General features: G+C 40.0%; 1 protein-coding gene and 1 long non-coding RNA gene across 7 annotated transcripts in view; one reads left to right on the top strand and one right to left on the bottom strand.

The window, feature by feature from the left end:
• The window catches only part of LOC136835490 (rho GTPase-activating protein gacII-like), a 166,961-nt gene that overhangs the window by 1,233 nt on the left and 142,241 nt on the right, over positions 1-23,487 (bottom strand). For 5 of the 6 annotated variants that reach the window (XM_067099064.1, XM_067099063.1, XM_067099062.1 and 2 more), the window contains one exon: positions 1-2,134. This exon is cut by the window's left edge and continues 1,233 nt beyond it. In XM_067099064.1, coding sequence (XP_066955165.1) covers positions 1,071-2,134 — 1,064 coding nt within the window. In that variant the 3' untranslated portion in view covers positions 1-1,070. Of the gene's footprint in view, positions 2,135-10,689; positions 10,861-23,487 lie in introns of those variants that run through there. The other variant, XM_067099066.1, reaches the window with a different exon arrangement.
• On the top strand, positions 5,773-8,941 carry LOC136835491 (uncharacterized). Its single transcript, XR_010852176.1, has 3 exons — positions 5,773-5,929; positions 7,600-7,761; positions 7,952-8,941. It is a non-coding gene; the product is annotated as an uncharacterized lncRNA (long non-coding RNA).

Below are 23,487 nucleotides of genomic sequence, written 5' to 3'. Positions count from 1 at the left end.
TCATTTGAGCAGAATTGAGCATCTGAAAATGTTGTGCAGAACATTAATTTTCGAGAACTGAATCCGTGGAGATTTACCAGACACATCTTTTGTTGATCGTGTCCCTTTCAGGGCTATTGTCTTCCCCCTTAAATTTTTATTGCTTGTAGATGTTATGGTATTCTGTGGTATGAAACTAATATGATTGTGCCACAATGGTGATGTAGTCACAAATACAGAAAATTATAATTTTGCAAAGGATCGTGGGTTCAACATGTCTTTAGGGGATTGAAGCGTAAAGTTATAAAGTTCATTTGTGAAATTTCCTAATAATCCGAAATTGACACAAACTTTTGATATGTGAATGATAGAATGAGATATGTTTACAGTTGTGACAGCACTCTACGATACTTCCGACCGACGAAAATTATCCAAACTAATGTTTACCAAATTGGAACAGAACCAAAATCAACCATTTTAGTTTCTTGGAATTTTACCTATTTTGATGATTTCACTCTTCAAAATTAACTTAATTGTTTAGGGTTTCTTTGAATTCTTGCACACCTCATTTCATCTACCTACATATATTATCTTTTTTTTTATCATTCAAGGTTACTTAGACATTTCCTGAAGGGCAATGTAATTTCAGGTTACGCGCAAAAATTAAATGATAAAGATTGATGGATGACAGCGCGGTGTTACTTTGACATTGCGTTAAATTGTTATAGCATAATACGAATTAGGCAAAAATTCATTCTTAACTTGGACCTGACTAAAAACTTTAGTTTTCTTCTCGAGGAGCAAGTTTAGTCTTAAGTCTAAAAATGGTTTTATTTAAGAAAAACAGTTGACGGAGTTATGCGTACTGACATGGAAACATGAACTATATCTACACATAAAAGCAAAAGGAAGTAAAAGATGTATAAAAAACCTACATTTCGAATAACCTTGGTATTTTTACTTTCTTAAAGACAGAAAGGTGTGAGAAATGAGATTCTTCAGAGACAAGGATAAAAAAAATGACATGATAACAGAATCATAAACATGCCTAACTTTTTACATAGGATATCATGGCTAATCTTTGAAGCAAGCTAAACCTTAGAGTAGTCTTGCGTGGAATGTGAATTTTCGCTTTGTGTTTGAGTGACATTAGTCTCTTGATTTTCATTTGATGAACTGGAGGTGGTTGATGTTGACGGAGATGATATGAGTTCATCATCTGTTGCACTAGACACCGAGTCTTCTTCTGAAGTCACAATTTGATCCTCATTAGGTGAGACTGTGAATGGTGGTGGCAATGATGCAGTAAGTAGCGTCCCTTCATTGTTCACATTCTGATTCCATTCGGGTTGATCTTGGAATGGCGGAGGTGGGGCCCATAAGTCTAGCAAGTTCGTCACTGTGGAAGGATTGGCTTGCTCATTTTCCATTGTTTGGTTACTTGTATCTTGTGATGGTGATCTCTCCGGCTCTGTATGTTGGTTGGTGCTGACCTCTGGAGAAATGGGCATACTTTCTGCAAGCGACCTTCTCGCTTGTGCTGTTGAGAGTATGTCATTCTGCATCAACAAGGTAGAGGGTAATCGCAAAGCAGGCAATTGTGTTACAAAAGGTTCATCAAAATGAGTGTTGCTTGACTGCTGTTCCAATTCCCTCTTTGCCTGCTCTGACAAGATGGCCTCCAAAACTTCAGGCCATTTGTTATCAACTGATGAAGAAAAACAATCATCATAAGATGGTGGAAGGTCTGGAAGTGACACTCTTGCGTTTGATGCATTATTGGAATTACTATTGGAAGAAGTGTCACTCCCGCGATTTCTCGTTGAGTAAGGAGGTGGAGGCACATTATCAAAGACCTCAGTGTATGCTGGAGGCTTATCTTGCTCTACGGGAATTTCATAGATTCGACGAGATTCTGGATCTCCCACGTATATCATATTGCTGAAGGGCACAATAACCATTCGATGACCTCTTCCTCCTGGCCCCTGTATTTCACGAACAACGGCTGCGCCATCCTCCACAGCATGCGAGGTGTCTTCATTTCGTGCGCAGGAGAAGGTTCCCCAGCAACAGTAAACCAAGATGAAAAGCAGGACAATAATCATGACAATCAGCGCAAAAAGCGCCTGTGTAGTTGAAGGGTAGTTCATAGCACCTGCAAAAGAAGAGCAGTTTCACTATTAGAAATGTATTTTTTTCCTTAGTTATTATTGCTCTCAATAATATGAAATATAAACAGGGTCTCAAGTCTACTGCGGCCTACGCTAGCGTAAAAATTAAGGTAGAGTTACTCTTTTTTATACTTGGTTTTAAGAAAAAAATTAGAAATTTATACATTCATGCAGCTTACTTGAATGCACAAAGTTCAAAATTTAGTGTGTATCACGTGGCTTACTTCTCATTGTTAAAAAAACTAAGTAAGTGTATGTCCAGTATACATGAAAGGGATATATCATAAATAAAAGCAATGATGACTGATTCATCTACTGTTGTCATATTTTTATTGGAAGATAATTACCAGAATTACTTTTTTTTTCTCTGTGTGATTTTAAATGGCTGAGGTAACAGTTACCCTAATTATTTCAAGGTAACAGCCTGAATTCACATAATTATATGTTGATCTTTGAATCACTGTTTTTCCCAGGCGATTTCTTCACTTGCGTATATTCTCCCATATGAAATATTAACAAACATTAAAATATTTGTGGATTTCATAGCTTTTATTTGCTCTGAGTAATATACCGTAAAGTTCTATTCCATTTGAACGTATCTGGTGGGATTTTAGGTTTTCCAAATTACAGTTGGACGTTATTCTTTATAGGTCAAAATACTGATGAACATGGAGACCTGAATTTTCACGCTTTCGGAGATATCAGTGTGGTTTGAAGAAACGGTGGCTTTTGTCTCGGCAGCCTTCAGCTGCACCAGATCGTCATGTGAGAAAACTGGCTCTATGGTGATAGCGAAAAAAGTGGAAATTTTTCTGAAGAGCAAAATTCTTAGCCAGTTGGTCAGGCTTGGTGGAGCAAGGTTGCCACTTTTAATGGATGAAAAGGCTTTTCTATGATACCTTGCTATGTCAACACCTATTTGTGAAGGACAACGGATCTAAAACGAGGCACAAACAGCGTTGCCAGATTACTTTACCCTATCGTTGTGTTGTTAGCCTGAAAAATATCGCACAGTGCATGTGAATGTGGTGCCATGTTGCATTTAGGTAATATCAAAGTTGTTATGGAAACACTAAGTTAGCTGTCTCTTCTCTGTCACAATTAGAGAATGCTTTTTCCACTTTAAGTCATATATATATATATATATATATATATATATATATATATATATATATATATATATATATATATATATATATACATATACACACACACACACACACACACATATATATATATATATATATATATATATATATATATATATATATATATATATATATATATATATATATGTATATATATACTGTATATATATATCATAACAAGAAAAGAAAGTAAAGATGTAAACAAGAAATTCATAAATCACAATCAAGTATTCCAGAAAAATACACTTACAGTACGTCCCTCAAATTAAAAACTCCATTTCTTAAATGTAATGAAACAAATTAACTTTTACAAAAACCAAACAAAACAGAGGCAGCACTTGATTGAGAAAAAGAAAAATTTTTTTTGTTACTTGTATTCTCAGTATCATTATGGCATAATTCTGATTATAATTACAGATATAATCAACAAATTGCTTTCGATAAAATCTTTAACATTCATAAAGTGAATCACACATTCAGAAAATTAATAAAACTTTTTAAATATATGTACATACACACACACACACATATATATATAATATATATGTCTACCTACACACACACATGTATATATATAGATAGATAGATATATAAATAGATAGATATACACACATATATTTAGATATATATGTATGTGTGTGTGTGTGTGTGTGTATGTGTACACACACACATACAAGAAAACTAAGCAAGTTTTCCCAAATCTTCAGACATATTTTATTCAATAATGCGATATCTGGCAACTGTATAAAAGGGGGCGGAGATTTAAAGTCAATTTTTGTTTGCTTGATTTCCTATAAATTTTAATAAAAAAAATTCTACAGTGTAAAACCATTGATACATACTGTAAATGCAGTAATAGGTATGAATTATTCGTTCAAATTGTACTTGCAACGACAGTTTAGAGTAAAATATTCATCATTCTTCTGCAAAACCTACCTCGTAACCTTACTCATGAATGATGTTAAGACACCAGAATGAAATGGAATGCATTAAAGCTAGGAAACACGATCTTAAATAATGAAAAAAAATTTAAAATTTGAGGAATATCCAAGGAAAATTGTGTGGAACAATATAAGAATAAATGTAATGTTATGATGATGTTGATGATGATGAGAGAGAGAGAGAGAGAGAGAGAGAGAGAGAGAGAGAGAGAGAGAGAGAGAGAGAGAGAGAGAGAGCAAAGTTGCTACTTTGTGAGCATAGGCCTTTCCACAGAGCTACTCAATTCATAATTCTTAATTTAATAGATTGAGTGAAAATATATTTGTTTGTGAAGTATGCTTGAGAAGTGTGGGGAGAGAGAGAGAGAGAGAGAGAGAGAGAGAGAGAGAGAGAGAGAGAGAGAGAGAGAGAGAGAGAGAGAGTTATAGTACTGGTGGTGGATTTGTGAAGGGAAAGGGGGGTGGGGTAGGTGATGGGTCTGTGCACAGATTCTTGGGATAGTGGGTGGAAGAGCAGTTTTTTTTCTATTTACAGCACTGAAATACATTCTAAAGCAAAAATATTTTCCAGAGATTTTTCAATATCAAGTTGGAGTTTCAAACTTGTGTTAATTTTTTTTAATCATCATCAATTCTGTCACAATCATGCTTTTAACTTTGTGACTGTACAAAATGTCAAGAAATTCATATAAATATGTTAGTTTACCTAGACAAAATGGCATAGGCAGTGGAGACTATGATCGTGGGTGTAAATTATTATTATTATTAAAATAGTTTAATCAGACCACTGAGCTGACTATCGGCTCTCATAGGGCTGGCCCGAAGGATTAGGATGAAATACCAGGTCTGGGCCATATGCCAAGCACTGGGACCAAATAGGTCATTCACGTGGTGATGAATGAATGAAAATTAAATAAAAAAAACTGCAGAAGGCACAAGCTTTTACACTGGAATACACGCCCACATTAAATACATTTACTCCATACATACAAAAAAAGAAAGAAAGAAATATTTAAATTCAAAATAAGTCACATTTTTAAATTTCGTTTTTAAAATTCATTAAACGCCCTAAGGGTTTTTGTATTGCCATCATTTATTTATTTTATATTTTATCAATTAAATTACAGTCTGTCATGAATTTTAAAATTGGAATGGCTGAAATTAAAATTGGAATGACTGAAAATGTAGAGGATTCTGACAAAATTTCTCCCATCGATTTATTTCCGAAAGTTGATAATCGCTGTTGGTTATATTTTGGACCCACAAACAATGCATGTTTGACTGTTATTATCACTTTGCATCCTGAGCATTCGGGAGGAGGGCCATGTGAACTGTTCATTAAATGGTCCTATACATTAACGTACTTGTCTGAGAGGTTTGTCTGTATGGCATGTCGAAACGACCAATATCCAGTGTAAAGGGTGATAATGACCAGTTGACATGTTGAATCGTCTGTCGTTAAGTCTTCAAAATGAGAAAGGTATTTGAGGGCAGAGACAGGTAAACGCAGACGTGTCGGCCAAGTGTGAAGGGATTTTGGGCCGTCTGTCAAACCGACTTCACAGGGTACCCAGATATTTTGCATTTTGCGAAGAAAGGAAGTAGGCTATGTGGGAGCAATAGCGATCTTCTAATCCATTCTCATATAATTTACCCAGTCATTTGGCTCTAATCTTGGTTCTTGTAAAAGGTTCGTATGTGAAAACTTTGGCCCTTTAAGTAACCACTCTTTGACCCATTTAGATCTTTTCGTTTTGTTTACTTTCTTAGTACGAACAACAAGAACTACGGCCAAGTTAATCAGTTCGGTGCTCCAATGAGGAGCCGATCTGCTGCCGTAAGTGGGACTGAGATCTCTTGGTCTTGGGTAGAATTCACATTTTGTCTGAATAATGTAAAGTCAAGATAGACAAGCGGCAGCCGACGTGTCCCTCGACAGGTCGGATAGTGTAAAGGGCCCTTAAGTGTCTATGTGTCAAATGCGTACGGTCTGTTCAAAAGCGCATCAGAATTACTTGTTTGTGTCTCTCACTCTGATGATGAACACCATTTTCCAACACAGGATTTTATGTTCCAGTTTATGCCTGAGTCACACATTGGTTATTCAAGACCGCGATCGTCGTGATGGCCGAAAATTTACTCGTTACGACGCCATTACGCCCTAAATACGACCAAGTCAGCATCAGTCGGCATGATTCCTAACCGCTTCACCGAGTTTGACGACGTCCGCCAAGTGATGGCGGATGTGCAAGGCTGCCCAGCACCAGGCAGTCGAGTCACGACAACTGAAAAAAGTCGCCATGTCATGCCGCAAGACACAATAGTGCTGTAATGGTGTCTAAACTGATGCAACGGCATCGGCATTTGATTACAGAAGATGCAACAAGCAATGTCAACATAGGGCATCCAGCATGACGCACACCATATACTTGGCAAGCCACATCGTGCACAGTGGAGATGCGCATTAGTCAGACTGTGTCACGTGCGTCGCAGGCATAAAAAGCAGCATCCCAGACTCTCAGGTCAACAGTCTTTCATCAGCTGCCACCTGTACGTGACCTACGCCACTATCCTGGTTGTTTCAGGATTCATCATGCCCCAAAATATTGTGAAGGTCGTGAGGAAGAAGCCTGTGCCGTAAAGGATCTCTCTCCTGGCACCTCTTCAGCAGCATCTACTACTTCTGTTGATGACCCGTGCCTGTAGGCCCTTCAGCAAGCCACCGAAAATCATTTCCGTCGAAATCATTGGCCCCAACTGACCTTGAGGAGGAACCCCTGACCACAGAACGCAGGGATGAGGAAGTCCTTGGTGACGATGAGGCGTCGACGATGGATGCAGAGAGGATTGGCAAGGGGTCTGGGCAGCAACGTCGCAAGAAAACACCTTGTGTGTTCTTATCCGCCGCCAACAAGAGGATGTTGGGAGAATGGCTGCAGGAACACCCCTTTCTGTATGACAGGGGCCTCACTGAGTTCAAGAACGTGGCAAAGACGCGACTCTTGACAGAAAAGGCCAAGTCCATCAAACCGCCGTTGACCGCAGATCAGCTGAACACGTGGTTGAAGTCCATAAGAACCAGGTATGGGTGGTTGACCAGGACCAAGAGCGGCCAAGCAGCAGTGAGGGACCTTACGGACAGGGAAAGGTGGATCTTGGCAACATTCGTCTTCTTTAGGAAACACATTGTCAGAAGAAACCGAGGACCCTTGGTTTGAAAAAGGTAATTGTTCCGCCCTGTATTGGTGTCATATGTTGCGTTTTTTCCTGATTATTAAATATCACAATATAAAAGTTTTCATTTTTCATATATGCTGTTTCCAAAATCATTAATACATTCCCCTTTTTATTTCCCTACAGTCTGCTGCTAATGCCGCTGCCCTTCCTGATGCCCCTGATGTAGTTGATGCTGCTGGTGGAGTTGATGACAATGTGACCATCATCCCTGCCATTGAGGAAAGGAGGTCTAAGAAGAAGTTTGACACCGAACTTCAGCAGACTGAAGACTCCATCCTTGAGAAAGTTAATATTTCATTATTTTCAATCTTGAAACATATAACAAACATGTTGATTAACATTTATAAAATATTTGCGTTTCATAACATTAACTATATAGAAATTTTTTATTGTCTGATTTTTCCTGTTTTTCATTTCTACCATGAAATACATATTACTTTTGTGTACTGACTAATATTTCTTTCTATTTTTTTAGGTGACTGAAAACGCTGAAGCAGCCAAGAAGGCACTGTTGGATCGCATTTAGCCAAATGCCAAAGAGACCTACTGGAATCTTTATCTGAAGAAGGTTGCGAAGGATGCGGCTGAGATTTGCCCGTTCTTCTATACATACATCCAAATGGAGATTGGGTTTCTTTTGCAGAGACTACAGAAGGCGACAAAAGAATGGAGACTGAAAGCGAATTTCGACCTTTTCCCACACACCAGACATTCGTTTTGGGAAATGCACCAAGATATGCCATCAGCCACTTCTTTCGTACCTCAGCCTCCTGCTCCTTCAACATCCTTCGCACCTCAGCCTCCTGCGCTGCTGCTTCAACATCCTTTGCGCCTCAGCCTCCTCCGCTGCTGCTTCAACATCCTTCACGCCTCAGTTTCTTGCACCTTCAACATCCTTCGCTCCTCAGCTTCCTGCACCTTCAACATCTTTCGCGCCTCAGCTTCTGCACAACTGGAGCAACTTTACCGCCTGACACCGCAGCAAGTAGCTCAGCTTCAGGGTCAACGGCTGTCCCCTTGGCAGGCAGTATTCTTCCGCCATTGCCCCTGACACTGCCGAATCTCAGCCAAGTCGCCAGTGACAGTTTCATAGAAAAAAATGTTTCCCGATACTGAAAGTCCTCCTTCGACAATGCTTCCTACTTCAAGTGTCTCTACGACGACGGCTCCTACTAGTACTCCTCAACCTTGAAGTGTATCTTGGTTCCCTTTTTTTTTTTTTTGTTATTGGTCACAATAAAATAAAAAGAAATAAAGTTCTACTTGAAACTGTTCTCTAATAATGCTACTGTAAATTCTTTTTGTACCTTTTCTATATGTTACTGTAAATTCCTCAACCTTAAAGTGTATTTTGGTTCCCCTTTTTTTTCCTTTTTGTTATTGGTCACACAAAAATAAAAAGAAATAAAGTTCTTCTTGTAACTGTTCTCTAATAATGCTACTACTATAAATTCTTTTTGTACCTTTTGTTTATGATACTGTAAATTCTTCTGCTACTATAAGTTGTATATATGTATATTTTTTTAATACAAATTGTGTAAAATGTTTATATTGTGTATGTACTAAATTTTCCTAAAAGCAATAAGTTTTTTCTGTAACAATATTTTTTCTCGAAATGTTGAACACAGTCATTTTTGGGTAATAATTTCCTCAACTACAAACCATCTCCAATATTTACAAGGTTATTGAACTTGAGATGAATGAAGGTTGATATTTTCAGAAGTTCGGATAGACAAAAAGGGAAATTTAGAGCTTGTAAAAAATAACGTGCAGATGAATGAGGCATAATGTATTTCAATAAGTTCAGATAAAGAAAAAATTAAAGTTAAAATTTCTAAAAAGTAATGTGCACATCAAAATAATCAGTATTTTTTAAATTTTTTCAGATTTTCAGCTACCTCGATTCAATGGTGGACCATTCAGTCAAAAGATTTTAGCTGTAAGACTTGTTGCCATATTTTGGTAATCCTAAATGATTTTATATAAAGTTCAGATTTTTTAAATTTTAAGGTTAGTAGGACAAGTTTTGCCAGGCCTAGCTGATGTTGACTATAAGTTTACTTGTCATGCCAGTGGTATCAGGCACAAGTTAGCCTATGAATGATTAGCCTAAGGGTAAGACACGTGCATTTTCGTAATTTTCGAGTGCAGTAAGCCTAAAAGAACTGCAGCGCTAGTGTATCATGCCTATTGTAAAGTTAGGTCACCAATGTTTTCAACCTAGGCTAACCTATCTCAAACATGACTACTGAAGGTGTTGCAACTTACCCTACTAACACTATTGTGTTTGCCAGTGACTGCAGGGCATTAAAGCAACCAGTTGCGATTGGGAGGCCTCTTGAGTTAGCACAGAAATTCACGTTTACAAGTTGAATGTGGTGAACTACCACTGTCTCCATAGAGCGTTAAAATATGACACAGAATACAACATAAAAGAAAATACCGGTAAATTTTGTTATATAAATATTTCTGAATTTTAACTTTTATTCGGGAATTTTACATAGTTTTTAAACATGATTTTCTTTTATACCAATAAGTCACTGACTTGACTGCAATCAAATATAATTTATTAGAATGTTCTGAAGTATATAAGAAGTGAAAAGGCGTTTTCTGTTTTGAGTAAAATATATATTTCATTCAAGATTTTCAGTATTCTTGATATACTTTGAGAATTTCACATATAGATAAATATGACACTGAATACAATTGAAAAGAAAATATATTTGTTAATAGTATACATATTTTTGAATTTTAACTTTTATTTATGAAAGTTGAAAAAATTTTCAACGTGACTTTCTTAAGTTTGAAGAGGCATTTTCTACGGTCTTCTTAAATCACTGATTCCTGCCAATGAATGGCTCCTGCAGGGGAGTCTACATGATCACGAAAGTGGTCACGTTGAGCCTTGCTAGTCATGGTTGCTGTCTGCCGGTTTGGGAGAGTCAGGCTTGGTAAACTTTGTTCAGACCTCCAGTTACCAGGTAGGACCTCATGTGTCACCAAGTCCTCTTCATCTCCCTCACTCTTGGCATGAGGATTTCTTGTAAAAATTAAGTTGTGCAACACACAAGAGGCCAACACCCGGACTCGATACGATCATGACGAAGTTGTATGGGGTGTGAATAATAAAAGGAAAAGGTATTTCATATTAAATACGTATTTAAACAAGCGGACCAGGTAAAGACAGTAATAATAATTGTGAACAATATCTACCTGCTTGTTAGGATCCCAAAGACATTCTCCACTGTACGTCTTGCCCTGCTTAGTCGATAATTATTGTAGATGCGTTCAGGTGTTGTCAGACTTCATATTCTTAAAAGCGAAGGCGTCATCTCCAATGAAGAAATAGTCGACTGGGGGTTTACCTTCAGTTTCGTTTGGCAATCTTTCAGGGGCAGGCAGGCTGGCTTCATGACCAAGCATTTTCGCTAGCTGTGTCTTAGCAAAGACACTACCATCAGACTCGGACCCTATGGCACCGACATCCACGTACAGGGACTTGTACTCAGCGTCAACAACTCCTAGTAAAATTACAGAGTAGAAATTCTTATAATTAAAATAATGAGTTCCTGCATGGGCTGGGTTCCGGATGCGGATGCGTTTCCCGTCTATTGCTCCAAGGGTGTGTGGGAAATTCCATCGTTGCTCAAACCCATGGGCTACCTCCTTCCATTGCTCTGGGGTGATGAGTACCCTCATAACCTCATCTCCATAGGCAGCCACAATGGCCCTACAAGTCTCAGGCACAATACCGCTGATCGTGTTGGGAGCTACTTGGAATTGGTAACACAGGCTCTTGTGGGACTCTCCAGTTGCAAGGAAACGTAGGGTAATTGCAATATGCAGGCCTGGCTCAATGGGGTTATCCCACCATATGACATGCCTTACTCATTCTTTTGACCCTGCCAGTAAACTACATACACAGTGGAGAGGTCCTTCAGTACACTTCGGCGAGTGAAAACATGGCTGCAGGGGGTGTGCACAGACTTTCAGAGGGGCAGGGGCTAAAGTGGAAAAAAGGGCACTCCCTAAGTTTTTGAAAATGATATCTGCCATGCTTTATATGCTACAGTTATATAATAATAGATATATATAAAAATAAGAAATGTTACAAGGATAATATGATCCAGTTAAATTATTATTTTTGACAAAAAAGGCACTGTAGCAATGAAGAAGAAAAAGGGCAGGGTCTCAAGCAACCCCCTTGTGCACACCCCTGCATGGCTGAGATCTACTATCTACTGTGTCGGATGCACGACTCTTCGGGTTATATATGCCCAGCATACCGTGATAAAATCAATTTGAACAACACAGATTTCATGGAAAAGGTAGTTGAAAAGTTTGGTAGTGACCACAGGAGGTTACAGTTCCTTTTCAAATGAACAGTGACCAACTTAAAAAAAAAAAAAATTACTGCATTTAACCACATCACTTTGTTTTCCTTCCATTCTACAGTATATTCTCACAGTTTAAGTAAATTAAAGGTATCCTTATTATATGTATAATATTTGTATGCAGTGTATAACCGCATTATTCTTTCAAGAAATGTTTGATTTCAGTTGAACAGTTTATGGAACTATTGGAAAAAAGTCAATGTAAATTTTTTTTTCTCTATCGCATTTTGCTTCACTTAAATTATTGGCATCGCAATTCCACTGCATAATTTTATATATATATATATATATATATATATATATATATATATATATATATATATATATATATATATATATATATTATAAAATTGCTTTATTTATCAAAGAAATGCCGGCGCTGGTACTGTTTTTGGAATTATCCTTCCAGTTCAAAGGGGCAAAAGTGTTTGTCTGCTTGATACCAAAAGTATGCATGCACTGTATGTATTAAGATTTGGGCCCCTTTGGAAAATATGCCGTTGGCGCCCATGCGCCTTTATCAGCCTCTTCGTTTCCTTTAATCTCTACATGGGCAGGGATCCAACATGCTTCAATATTTTGGTAAGATAATTGTGCATGTATTGCCATTAGTGTACACACGGGCCCTGCGTAATTCTTCCCCTTTCCCGCGTTAAGGAAAGCCGAGGTGTATGATGAAATTAGAAACTGCAAATTTCTGTTTTATTTTGTCATACCTCAGTGCCACGTCATACCTTTAGTTTTATTTACTTTATAACCTCATACTCTGGATATTACTACCATATAGTGCAATGCAATTCTAAGATGACTGTCATACCCTGAGAAAAAGAAATTATATGAAGGAGACTGGAAAAAATGCTTATAGACTTTCCAAATGAATGGTTGCTGGCATGACAATACGCTCGGAATGTTTGCTACTTTGCTTCGGATTTTAACCGCGTCTCGCATTCTCTCTTGGTGTTCGGTCCGCGACTCGCCATCATTGCAAAGGGTATACTTAGCTACGGAGTGATATATAAAACCGGAAAAGCAACATTTTGATCGTGATGGAGACCGCAAGTGACTTTCAAATCGCACATTTATTTAGTGATGATTGCTAGTCATTCTGAAGAGCGTATGGAATTTTAGGATGAACAGCCAGTAGGATGAGGGTCGCGGAGTCTCATTTTCCTAGCCTTCAAGATAGGCCTAAGGTGAGTGGTTTGTGGTCATCTTTTTGTTTCAATATAACACTTTTACCCATTTGATGAACCCAAATTGTTTTTGAAACATTTCATGCTGTATGGTTATACCAGATTTAAAAAGAAAAAGAGTACGGAGTGAGGGGCACGACGTCCTTTTTGTGTTCGCTCCTCCCCCCGAAAAAAAGCCGCACAACAGGTATTCGGTAGGCAAAACGGGTAGCCTAGCCCTGTCTATATTTATTTTTATCCACAATCTCGAAATATATCCATGATTTATTAGCAGGTTAGTAGGCTATAGCATTGTTTAAGTTTTGTGAACAGTTACGTTGTCAGTAGCATGACTGTGGGTGCTCTTATAATGTATGTAGGCCAGCCTTCACAGAAACGGTAATTCTAAGCCGGCTGTCCGCGGTGAGCTAGACTATAGTAATTGACGTTTTCCTACATTATTTTACTTGCTTTACAAGAATATAAAGTAATATTTTGTCGGCCGGCTGTAACTAAACTGTAATTGACATTTGAAGACTACAAAACTTGAATTACTTAATGCTGGGTAGGTCTAAGCCGGCATTCCGCGGCAAGCCCCTCCCCCCCTCCATAGCTAATACGGCAAAATTGTGACCAGTAAACCCCTAAAAATACCAACCTAACGTACCCCTGGGGTGTTTACTGGTTACAATTTTGCCGTATTAGCTATGAAGGGGGGGCGGGTGGGGCTTGCCATGGAATGCCGGCTTAGACCTACCCCGCGTGAGGTAAGTCAAGTCTTGTAGTCTTCAAAGGTCAATTACAGTTTAGTTACAGCCGGCCGACAAAATATTACTTTAAATTTTTGTAAAGCAAGTAAAATAACATAGAAAAATGCCAATTGCCACAGTCTAGCTCACCGCGGACCGCCGGCTTAGAATTACCACAGAAACTATGTACCTTCTTAACTTGGTGAGGTAACCAAGGCTCTTGTTTCTTGTTTAATATGTTGTGGTTCCGTCGGGAGAGTTTGGTCCCATCTCACTATGCAGTTGACATTTTTCTATAGAACTTTACTTACTGAACAAGAATTTAAAGTAATATTTTGTCGGTCGGCTGTAATTAAGCTGTAAAATAGCTTAGAACTGTAGCCGACGGTAAGGGGGACCGGTTGGGCATCTGGGTCCTAGGTGGGTAAAACACTTTCAAGAATAGCTCACGGTGAGGGGGACCCGTTGGGAATCTGGGTTTGTGGGTGGGGTAAATAACTTGGGAAAAGGTTTGGGCAACTTATTGTTGTATTTCCAGTTATATATGTCATTTGGAACACGAAAAACAAGCGTAAAAATAAGGGGGAATAAATGAACAGCTCGAGCTGTTACAAAGGCACTTTCCACATATCACTAATACTGCTGACTCCAGGCCATGTCACGCATGCGCGGTCTTACAGGGGAGCTTTCGGTTCATCCAATGCCTCCAACTGAGAGAGTAGTTGGTTGGTTTTTTGGCGGGTGGCTGTACCCAACCAATCACGTTGCAACATTAGTCCAACATTACGTTTCACCCAGGTGGAGAATTTGGGGGATACATAAACTCAGTTACATGTATTCCTTGTGCTCAACTGTTTTATAACTGTTTCCTATTCATTGTAGCTTGTGCCTGCAACCTTCTTCCAGTATTTTTCCGGTCACAAATATATTGACGTCTCTTCGCAACATGATTTTACCATAAATAACTTACAAAATTGCTTTACATTTGTCGGCAGACACCTGAAGCATGTATATGGGGTAGGAGGAGAAGGGTCTTACAGGACGTTTCACTACCACTTCCTCTCAGTGACGTTAACAGAAACTTTTTTTTTTTTTACATATTTTGTAAGCCCTGTGGTTGGCGCGCGCAGCGCAATATTACCACTTGCCAGAGCATACGAGCTTGCCAGATTATTTTTAAAAATGCGGATAAGGCGCGCAGCTTATTTTAAAAAATGCGGATAAGGCGCGCAGCGCTGTTCCGCCACCCCAAAACTGAAAGCAGAAATACACTTTTACCCCTCCCCAACTTCATCCTTCCTACCCTGTTCCGGTGCAGTTCACCGCCACAGTTCACTCACTCTTCAACCCAGCACGATGGCGGACATCACCCCTGGAACCTCCCGCTCCTCTGAGCCTGTAACCAAGGGCAATTTGCCACTTAACTGTGTCAATTGCTGCCTTAGTTATAAGGACTACATTGTACCGGGGACAACTATTGTATCTGATTGCTGGAGAGCTTATGACTGCCTGAAGGACGAAGGCTACGTACACTTAACCATCAGTCACTCCATGAACTTTGTGGACCCAGTAACTGGTGCTCATACAAATACTATTGAGAGGAGGTGGAGGGAATTTTGTGAGACGACGCCTAGGTACGGCCGTAGGAGGTACAACTTCGTCGGGTACTTGTATTTTAAAATCCACTTTGATGACCCGAAGACGAGGCTCCACGCATTCGTAAAGGCGGCGGCTGAATTGTACCCTCCACCCCTTTAAGGTAAGGTTCCTAAACTATCCTTCTTTATTATTGGGTGTTGTTAGGTTTTAGTGCTTTTCATGTAGGAGCGTTATTATTTTTTGGGTAACTCATTTACTGCCATGTTTCTACATAACAGTCCTACGTCACTTTACCAACTTGTACCTTTTGTGCAGTTGATGTTTTTCAGTGTTGCTTTGCTTGCTTTGCATGAGTTTAGGGTAACAATTTGCCCGTCGGCTGCAGCTAAACCCTTGAGCTGTATGCACCAGTGCAGGGGACCCACGGTATCGGTGTGCAGTCTTCGTGTCAATTACGCTTTAGTTACAGCCGGCCGACAAAATTTTACTTGAAATTCTTGTTCAGCAGGTAAAGTTCTATAGAAAAACGTCAACTGCCATAGGCTACCTCACCGCGGACAGCAGGCTTAGAATTACCGAAGCAAGAAACACAAGGGAATTTTAGGTCAGTTAGTGCTTTTTTAGTAGAACTAAGTAGTAGCTCCGCGGCAGTGATTTTCTTCCAACTTAACTTTTTCCACAGTTTTTTGGTTGCTAATTATGGATTACCTTCAATTATTGTTGCACAATTGCAGTTAACCTGGAATTAACCACAAAACTTCATCTGATGGGAAAGCGCGGCTATGGGTGGGGTATGCCTCCGGGACAGGGTGATTTGCTCCCCCGCTTGTTACTACCCTACAATTTAGGGTACTCCTAGGGAAAGCGGGATTACAGGTGGGGTAGACCACGGGGGATGAGAAGACTGCCAAAATTTACTGTTTATGGCATTACAGAGATGAAAAACCCTTGCACAAACATAGCAGGAGCAAGCCAACAAAGGTAGCGTTCCAAAGACAAAAACTTCAACTACTACTGCTATTTCGAATGCTGCCATGCATGCGCAGTCTTATAGGGGAGCTTTTGGTACACAGGCCGACCCCTTACTGAGGAAAAAAGGGGGGCTGGGGTGATAATGTTCGTTTCTAGGCCTTCTAAAGTTTCAATTTTGCAAAATGCACTTAAGGACATTTGATTCCCCAGGGGCTAGTACTGAACACTGTAAAATACATTTGAACCCCCCAGGTTCCAGTACTAAACACGGCGAAATACATTTGAACCCCCCAGGTGCCAGTACTAAACACGGCAAAAGGGGTTTCAGGAGGAATTGGGAAGATTCTCCCGTCGTTGGAGTGTGTGGGGGAGTATTCATACGCGATCCTCACAGGCCTTTCCAACTATTGCACCCACCTGTTTGCGTTGGAACGATTCATAAGTATTTCGTTTCAGTACACCGGCTGATTCCTTGCTGCACGCTCCTCTGAACCTGTAACATGCCGCCGTTGGCTGTTACCTGTTAAAACTCTTGAGTCAGCTGCCGGGAAATTAACGTATGTTATGGCAATTGCAAGATGTTAATTCAGCTGCGTCAAGATCACAGCCTTTTAGAAGAAGGGCCAGTAGTGAGTGCAGGCTCAGAGTCCCTAGGGTAAGTTTATTGGGGCTCCTTTTCTTAGTGTATCGATTTTTTTTTTTTTTTTTTTTTTTTTTTTTTTTTTTTTCAGATTATTTTATGAATTCGGAACTCTGAGTACATCTCCGTGCCTGTTTTTACCTTGGAAACTGGTTTTTTCTACACTTTTAGGGCTGGTAGTAAAGGAGGTGAAGTTTTATTTTTGACGGTCACGTTCTTTGTCCCCGTGCCCGTTACCAGGCTGCGTTGCCCCCCCACTGTTTCAGTGCTACCCACTTTGTTCCCAACCTGTTGTGCATTTGCACATTCCTCCTCCCATCCCCACTTGCACCATTCCTCACTCCCCCCCCCCTGTTGGGGCACGTGAGGAACTTTCTCCCTCCCTTTCAGCTGCTCCTTCCTAGTGACAGGGAACGCTTCAACAACATAGACAAGTCCGCTCCATTTCTGTGTTCTCCACCACCCAAAATCTCAAAATCCCACAGTCCCCCTTTACTGTTGAGTAGAGTTAAGGGGCAAATAACAGTTGGTCGACAATAAACAAACTCGCCTCCATTATCAGTAAACAAACTCACCCCCGTTATCAGCAGGATAATTCTATAAATTAGCTCTGCGCCTGTTTTTACCTTTTCAACTGGTTTTTTCTACACTTTTAGGGTTTCTGATACTGGTGATGCATCTGTTTGTTGTCAGCCAAATGGAATGTCCCTTCGCCATGTTTGGTACTGGCCCACGGGGATTTGGGTACCCACATGTTATTGCACTTGCCGGACGGGATATGAACCGTTCGAAACATGTACCCGTGCTCTGTCTTGTGAAGATCGCGTATGGAAACCCCTTGTTGGATGGACTTCAGGGGTTAATTACACTCGAGCGCCAAAAATTAAAGGTAAATTCATAATTAGCAAGCAAAAAATGTAGAAAAAGTTGTTAGAAGGCAGTCGCCGCCGCGGAGCTATATAGTTCTACCATCAGCAGCCCTAAAAGTGTAGAAAAAAACCAGTTTTTTTTTTTAAAAACAGGTTAGGAGCTAATGCTTTTTTTTTTTTTTTTTTTTTTAAGTTGGTAGCAATGTCACATGATAACAAGAAAGTGAAGCTCAAAAATCTGTGGTCAATTCAAATTGTCAGAAGCAATTTTATCCTGATTTACAGTCATTGCCATGTTGTGAATCTGCCATGCAGTGAGGTAGCTCGTCTCTTGATTAAAGAGAGGGCAGTCAGTTAAAAAGTTTCTTCCTAAACAAATACAAACCTTTGGTCTTTACATAGGTTTTAGCTTATGGACACGAGCTGGAGCAGGTGTTTAACTTTAAGATAAGGCCTTGGTATTTCTAAGTATTATCTCTGTGCCTGTTTTTATCTTGGAAATTGGTTTTTCATATACTTTTAGGGCTGCTGATAAAGGAGACGCATTTGTTTATTGTCGCCATGTGTTATCTGGGTATTATTTTACAATAGTTCCAATTCATTCTATAATAATTATAGTATTATACATGCGTTTTGCATAAAAAATAATTAAACTTTGTCTCTGAACACTTTTTGGGGAAATTCACCATATCCGAGATATGAACGTTTACATAATCCCCATCCTCGAAAAATTTCTAAGTGTTTTGTTTACTTTAACACGGACACAGTTTGTGCTCTGATGCGAGTTTTATTTTGTTTAGAACTGCATTGTGGTTCTGATGCAAATTTTTCCCCTCTGAAAATTGAATTGTGGGTAGTTACGTGTTGTCTAGGAGTCACGTGACCTGGTGAAAATCTTACAGGTGTCAGACATTTTCGCTTGTCATTTGGTTGAAGTCTGGCACAGAGTGAGGTGATGTCCAGTCTGTGTTCATCTTGTAACTTTGATTATTTTCGCTTAATTCACGATTTCTTTGAAAATGAAACACGATGCATTGATTTTTAAAGACATGGAGTGTTACCTGCAGCAGTACAGTTCAGTTTTACACCAATTTTTACTTAAAGCTGCTAAATTATATCCACCTTAAAGGTGCTAAATTATATCCACCTTTAGGTGACACTCAGCCACCATCACCACCTAGGGAATCATTTTCTGATGATGACGATGATGACACTGTAGATGAGCCACAACCATCTTGTTCTGGATATAACCCATCAAAACGTTTGTGTCCATCCAAATAAGGTAAATTTATAATTGTTTTTAAAATATTGTAACATGGTTTACCTTTTGTAACCCCTGTGGCTAGCGCGTGCAGCGCAACATTATCTCTTGCCAGTATATATGTGCCTGCCAAGAATCCTTATGAATGCAGATAAGGTGCGAAGCGCCGTTCCGCCACCTCCTTGCGGTTAAGGGATGTTAGGCTACATTACACTACCCTACGTTGCCTGACTATGGCTCGCTAGGTATGCTATGATTTACCTCATTTTATTCATTAATTCAAATGCTGTTTTGTGTTCATGGTGATTTACCCCACCCAAAACCCCCCATTCCCAAAGGGTCCCTAACCTTGTAGGATGTAGTAGGGGTGTATAGGCTAATGACTCAAAAACAACTCATTTCCCTAATGTATTACTATCATAACCATTCAGAACACATTAAAACACACATGAAAATACATAATTACTTTAGAAAAATGGCGTTGGAACTGTTGTAAAAATTTACGTTATTTGCCCCCCTAACCCTACCCAGCAGTAAAGGGGGACTAGGAATTCGGGGTTTTGGGTGGGGAAGAACACACAAATGGAGAGGACATGTTTACATTGTGGAAGCGCACCCTGGAAGTGTAAATCTGTTGCCTGGGGGAGCGACTGAGGGAAGGGAAGGAATTTAGGGGAAGGTAGGGAGAGAGTTGCTCACGTCCCCCCAAAATGCGGGGGAAGGTGAGAAGTGGCAGGGGGTTTTGCGCAGGGACAAAATATACTGTCACCGAGGAAACCTGGGGTGGGGAGTAGGTAGGAACGCATTAGGAGCTGCCGCCGCCTTCTTCTTCTTCTTCTTCTTCTTCTTCTTCTTCTTCTTCTTCTTCTTCTTCTTCTAAGCAACCAAAAAAACTAGAAAAAGTTAAGTTAGAAGGAAATCGCCGCTGCAGAGCTGCTACTAAGCTCTACCAAGGTCGTTAACAACCAGCAGTATGGGGAAGCCCCACCTACTTGTCAGTCTGCACCCCACTTTGCTTTCGGCTGCCATTGTGTGAAGATGTATCTGTGCTTCTCTGCCTGACTGTCATTTGCTTGATTTTGTTACTTGTTGAAATAATTTTGTGTGATTGTTGTTTGTGCTATAATTATATACAAACCCCTCAGTCACTTTAACACTTTTGAAGGGGAAACCACTGGGTTAGGCACTGTCCAGGGAAGGACAGACTGTGTATTTGGCTTCTCTCTTTTTTAAAGTTGATTCTCATATATATATTAATGTATGTCACACAGAGACATGAATGATAATAAATGATCTAACCCAACTTCTCTTATTAGTTGTTGTGGAGGCCATGCCTTAAAGAGTTATATACCTCTGTAGGCCCCTTGAGAGTTTATTGAACTTAATCATTCTTGGGGTCGAGGGCCGTGTCGGTATCTGCTCTGACTGTGCCTAGGGCAACTTACTGGCCACGATGTTGTTAGTTGTAGGACTGCTCCACTGCCTTGGTAACCCCTCATGCAGTTCCTCGTTGGACGAGTCGGTGGAGTTGTCGGCTAACACTCTGCTAGGCCCGAATTAGAGTCTCCCGCCAGTCAATGAAGAATTAAAGGAATTTATTTCTTGTGATAGAAATTCATTTCTCGTCATAATGTGGTTCGGATTCCACAATAAGCTGTAGGTCCCATTGTTAGGTAACCAATGGATTCTTAGCCGGGAAAAAAGTCTAATCCTTCGGGCCAGCCCTAGGAGAGCTGTTAATCAGCTCAGTGGTCTGGTTAAACTAAGGTATACTTCACTTAACCCCTCATGCAGTATGGAGATTAAGTTCCCAGTTACTGCCATATACATCATCTGTGAGTGGTGTTCCCCTTTACATGCTATTGCCAAAGGCATGCTCGGCTAATTGAAGAGGAGAAGGAAGTCGTCATTGTTGTCTTCGTCTTTGTTGTCGAGTGCTGTCACCTCCTCCCCCTTCTTTGTTCCTACACAAATATAAACCTTTGGTCTTTACATAGGAGTTTGCTTGCGAGTGCGAGCTGGAATGGCTGTTAACTTTCAAACAAGATCGTTAGCCACTGGCGGTAGGGGGGGAAGCCCCATCCACTCGTCAGTCTGCACCCCACTTTGCTTTTGGCCACATCATGTGAAGGCAATAGCGCTTCTCTACCTTACTGCCATTCACTCTTTTTTTTTTTTTTTTGTTAAATACTGTATGCTTGTGTGTGATTGTTTGCTAATGTTTTATTACGCAAACCCCTAACTGTTCTTACGCAAATACAAACCTTCGACATTACTGTGGATTTTGCTTGCGAACATGAGCTGGAACTGTCTTAACTTTCAAACAAGATCTTTGGCTACCAATGTCAGGGGGGAAGTCCTGCCCACTTGTTGGTCTGCACTCCACTTTGCTTTCGGGTGCCATCGTGCGAAGATGTCTAAAGCCAGACTGCAGTTCTTGTTCCCTTTGTTGAACGTTGCTTCCTTTCCCGGTGGGATTGTTTCATTTTGTGTTTTCCTTGTATTGGTGTGTTTGTGTGTTTGCTGGAGATATGGATAAGCAAACCCACAAATCTGAGCCTACTGAGCGTAGGACAGCACCTAAAAGAAATTGCCCCGATACCGCTGAGAAGGTTTGCAGCCATTACTGCTTGGCTATAGATGTAGATCCTCATTTCCTCTGCACATCATGCAGGGGGTATGAGTGTAACCCTAATTCTGTGTGAGAGGAGTGCCGTGACTAGACTCCAAAGAGGTGGTTGAAGTATTCGCTGAGGAGGAATTATCAGAAGCTGCTCCCCAAGTCGTCATCTGAGGGTAACATGCCCCCGATGGCTCCTTTGGTGGCTAATCCTTTAGATGCATTCCTCCCACCAGCGAAACTTCCCCACTTTGCTACCTCTCCTTTGGGGGAGATTTCCATTTCATTGTCTACACTCGCTTTGTTGGGTGGAGATCGCGTTGGGGGACTGGAAGCCGGGGCGACCTCCCTTCCGTGGTCTCTGTTCGCTGGGAGGGGTGGGGGAGAATTCTCCCTCACTGTGAATGGAGACTGTCCCCTCTGACCCAACTTTGTTTCCAGGCATGGAGGTTGAAGAAGCTCTTGTCTTATCCTTTATGATATGTCAGTTTTAATTGTAATTTTGCAAAGAAATATTAGAAAAAACATGTATAAATTGGGAAAAAAAAAGTTACTGCATTTCCCGATCTCGGTAAATTTACGTAAATATTTTACAACAAATGTGCTCAGAATGTGTTACTGACTTTATTTCGTATGTTATGATATTGTGTAAGCTGTGATTAGAATTTTACCACGTGAAATAAAATAAATTAGAAAAAAACATGTATAACTTGGTAAAATTTACAAGTGTTTTGTGAAAGAGGACCAACACAGGGTCGTAAATAGTCACTCAGCTTCTTGTGGAAGGTAGGAATTTTTTTTTTTTTTTTTTTTTTTTTTTTTTTACACCATGTGCATTTGCATGTCTTCCGCTTTCCATTGATGTGTTTTTTGTTAAATTGTCCAACCTTAAAATTTCATAATTAGAGCTGCATGTTCCAAATGTACCAATGAGCTGTGATGGTGGTGGGGGGTTAATGCCGAAGCCAAGTACAATTTCCCCACTCTTGACGGGTAAATAACTTATACCTTTCTTGGTGGCTCAGCGGTTTGACTGTCGTATGGAGTCGTTGGAAGGTACTGTGTTGAGGGATCAAGACCCAGCGGTACCGATCCGTTTATCGCTTAAAAAAAAAAAAATTCTCCTTTGGTGATAATTCCCCATCAGGGATATTCCTGAATTAGCATGAATTGGATATAAAACAACATTTGTATCTTCATGATTGTATATAAATCACAGTGTGATAATTTCATAATAGCTGCGTGTTCCAAACGCATCAATGAGCTATCATGGTGGGGTAGGTTAATGCCGAAGCCAAGTACAATTTCCCCGCCCTCGACAGGTAAATAAGTATGGCAGATTCTGCATTAACTTACACCTCTCGTGGTGGCTCAGTAGTTTGACCGTCGAATGGAGTTGGAAGGTACTGTGTCGAGGGATTGAGACCTGGTGGTACCGATCCATTCGTCACTTGAAAAAAATTCCTCTTTGGTAATAATTCCCCATCGGGGATATTCCTGAAGTAGCGTGAATTGGATATTAAACGACATTTGTAGCGTCATAATTATATATATATATATATATATATATATATATATATATATATGTACAGTGATCCCTCGTCTATCACGGATAATGGGGACCAGAACCCCCCGCGATAAGTGAAATTCCGCGAAGTAGCATTGGCCCCTCCCTAGGGAGGCATATATATATAAAATGCCCATGTATGAGCAACATTACATAAGCGAGGTAAGA

This window comes from Macrobrachium rosenbergii, chromosome 55, assembly GCF_040412425.1.
Source record: "Macrobrachium rosenbergii isolate ZJJX-2024 chromosome 55, ASM4041242v1, whole genome shotgun sequence".
NCBI classification, from domain to species: domain Eukaryota; kingdom Metazoa; phylum Arthropoda; class Malacostraca; order Decapoda; family Palaemonidae; genus Macrobrachium; species Macrobrachium rosenbergii.
Note: the sequence above shows the minus strand (reverse complement) of the source record. Positions and strands in the feature narration are given on the sequence as shown.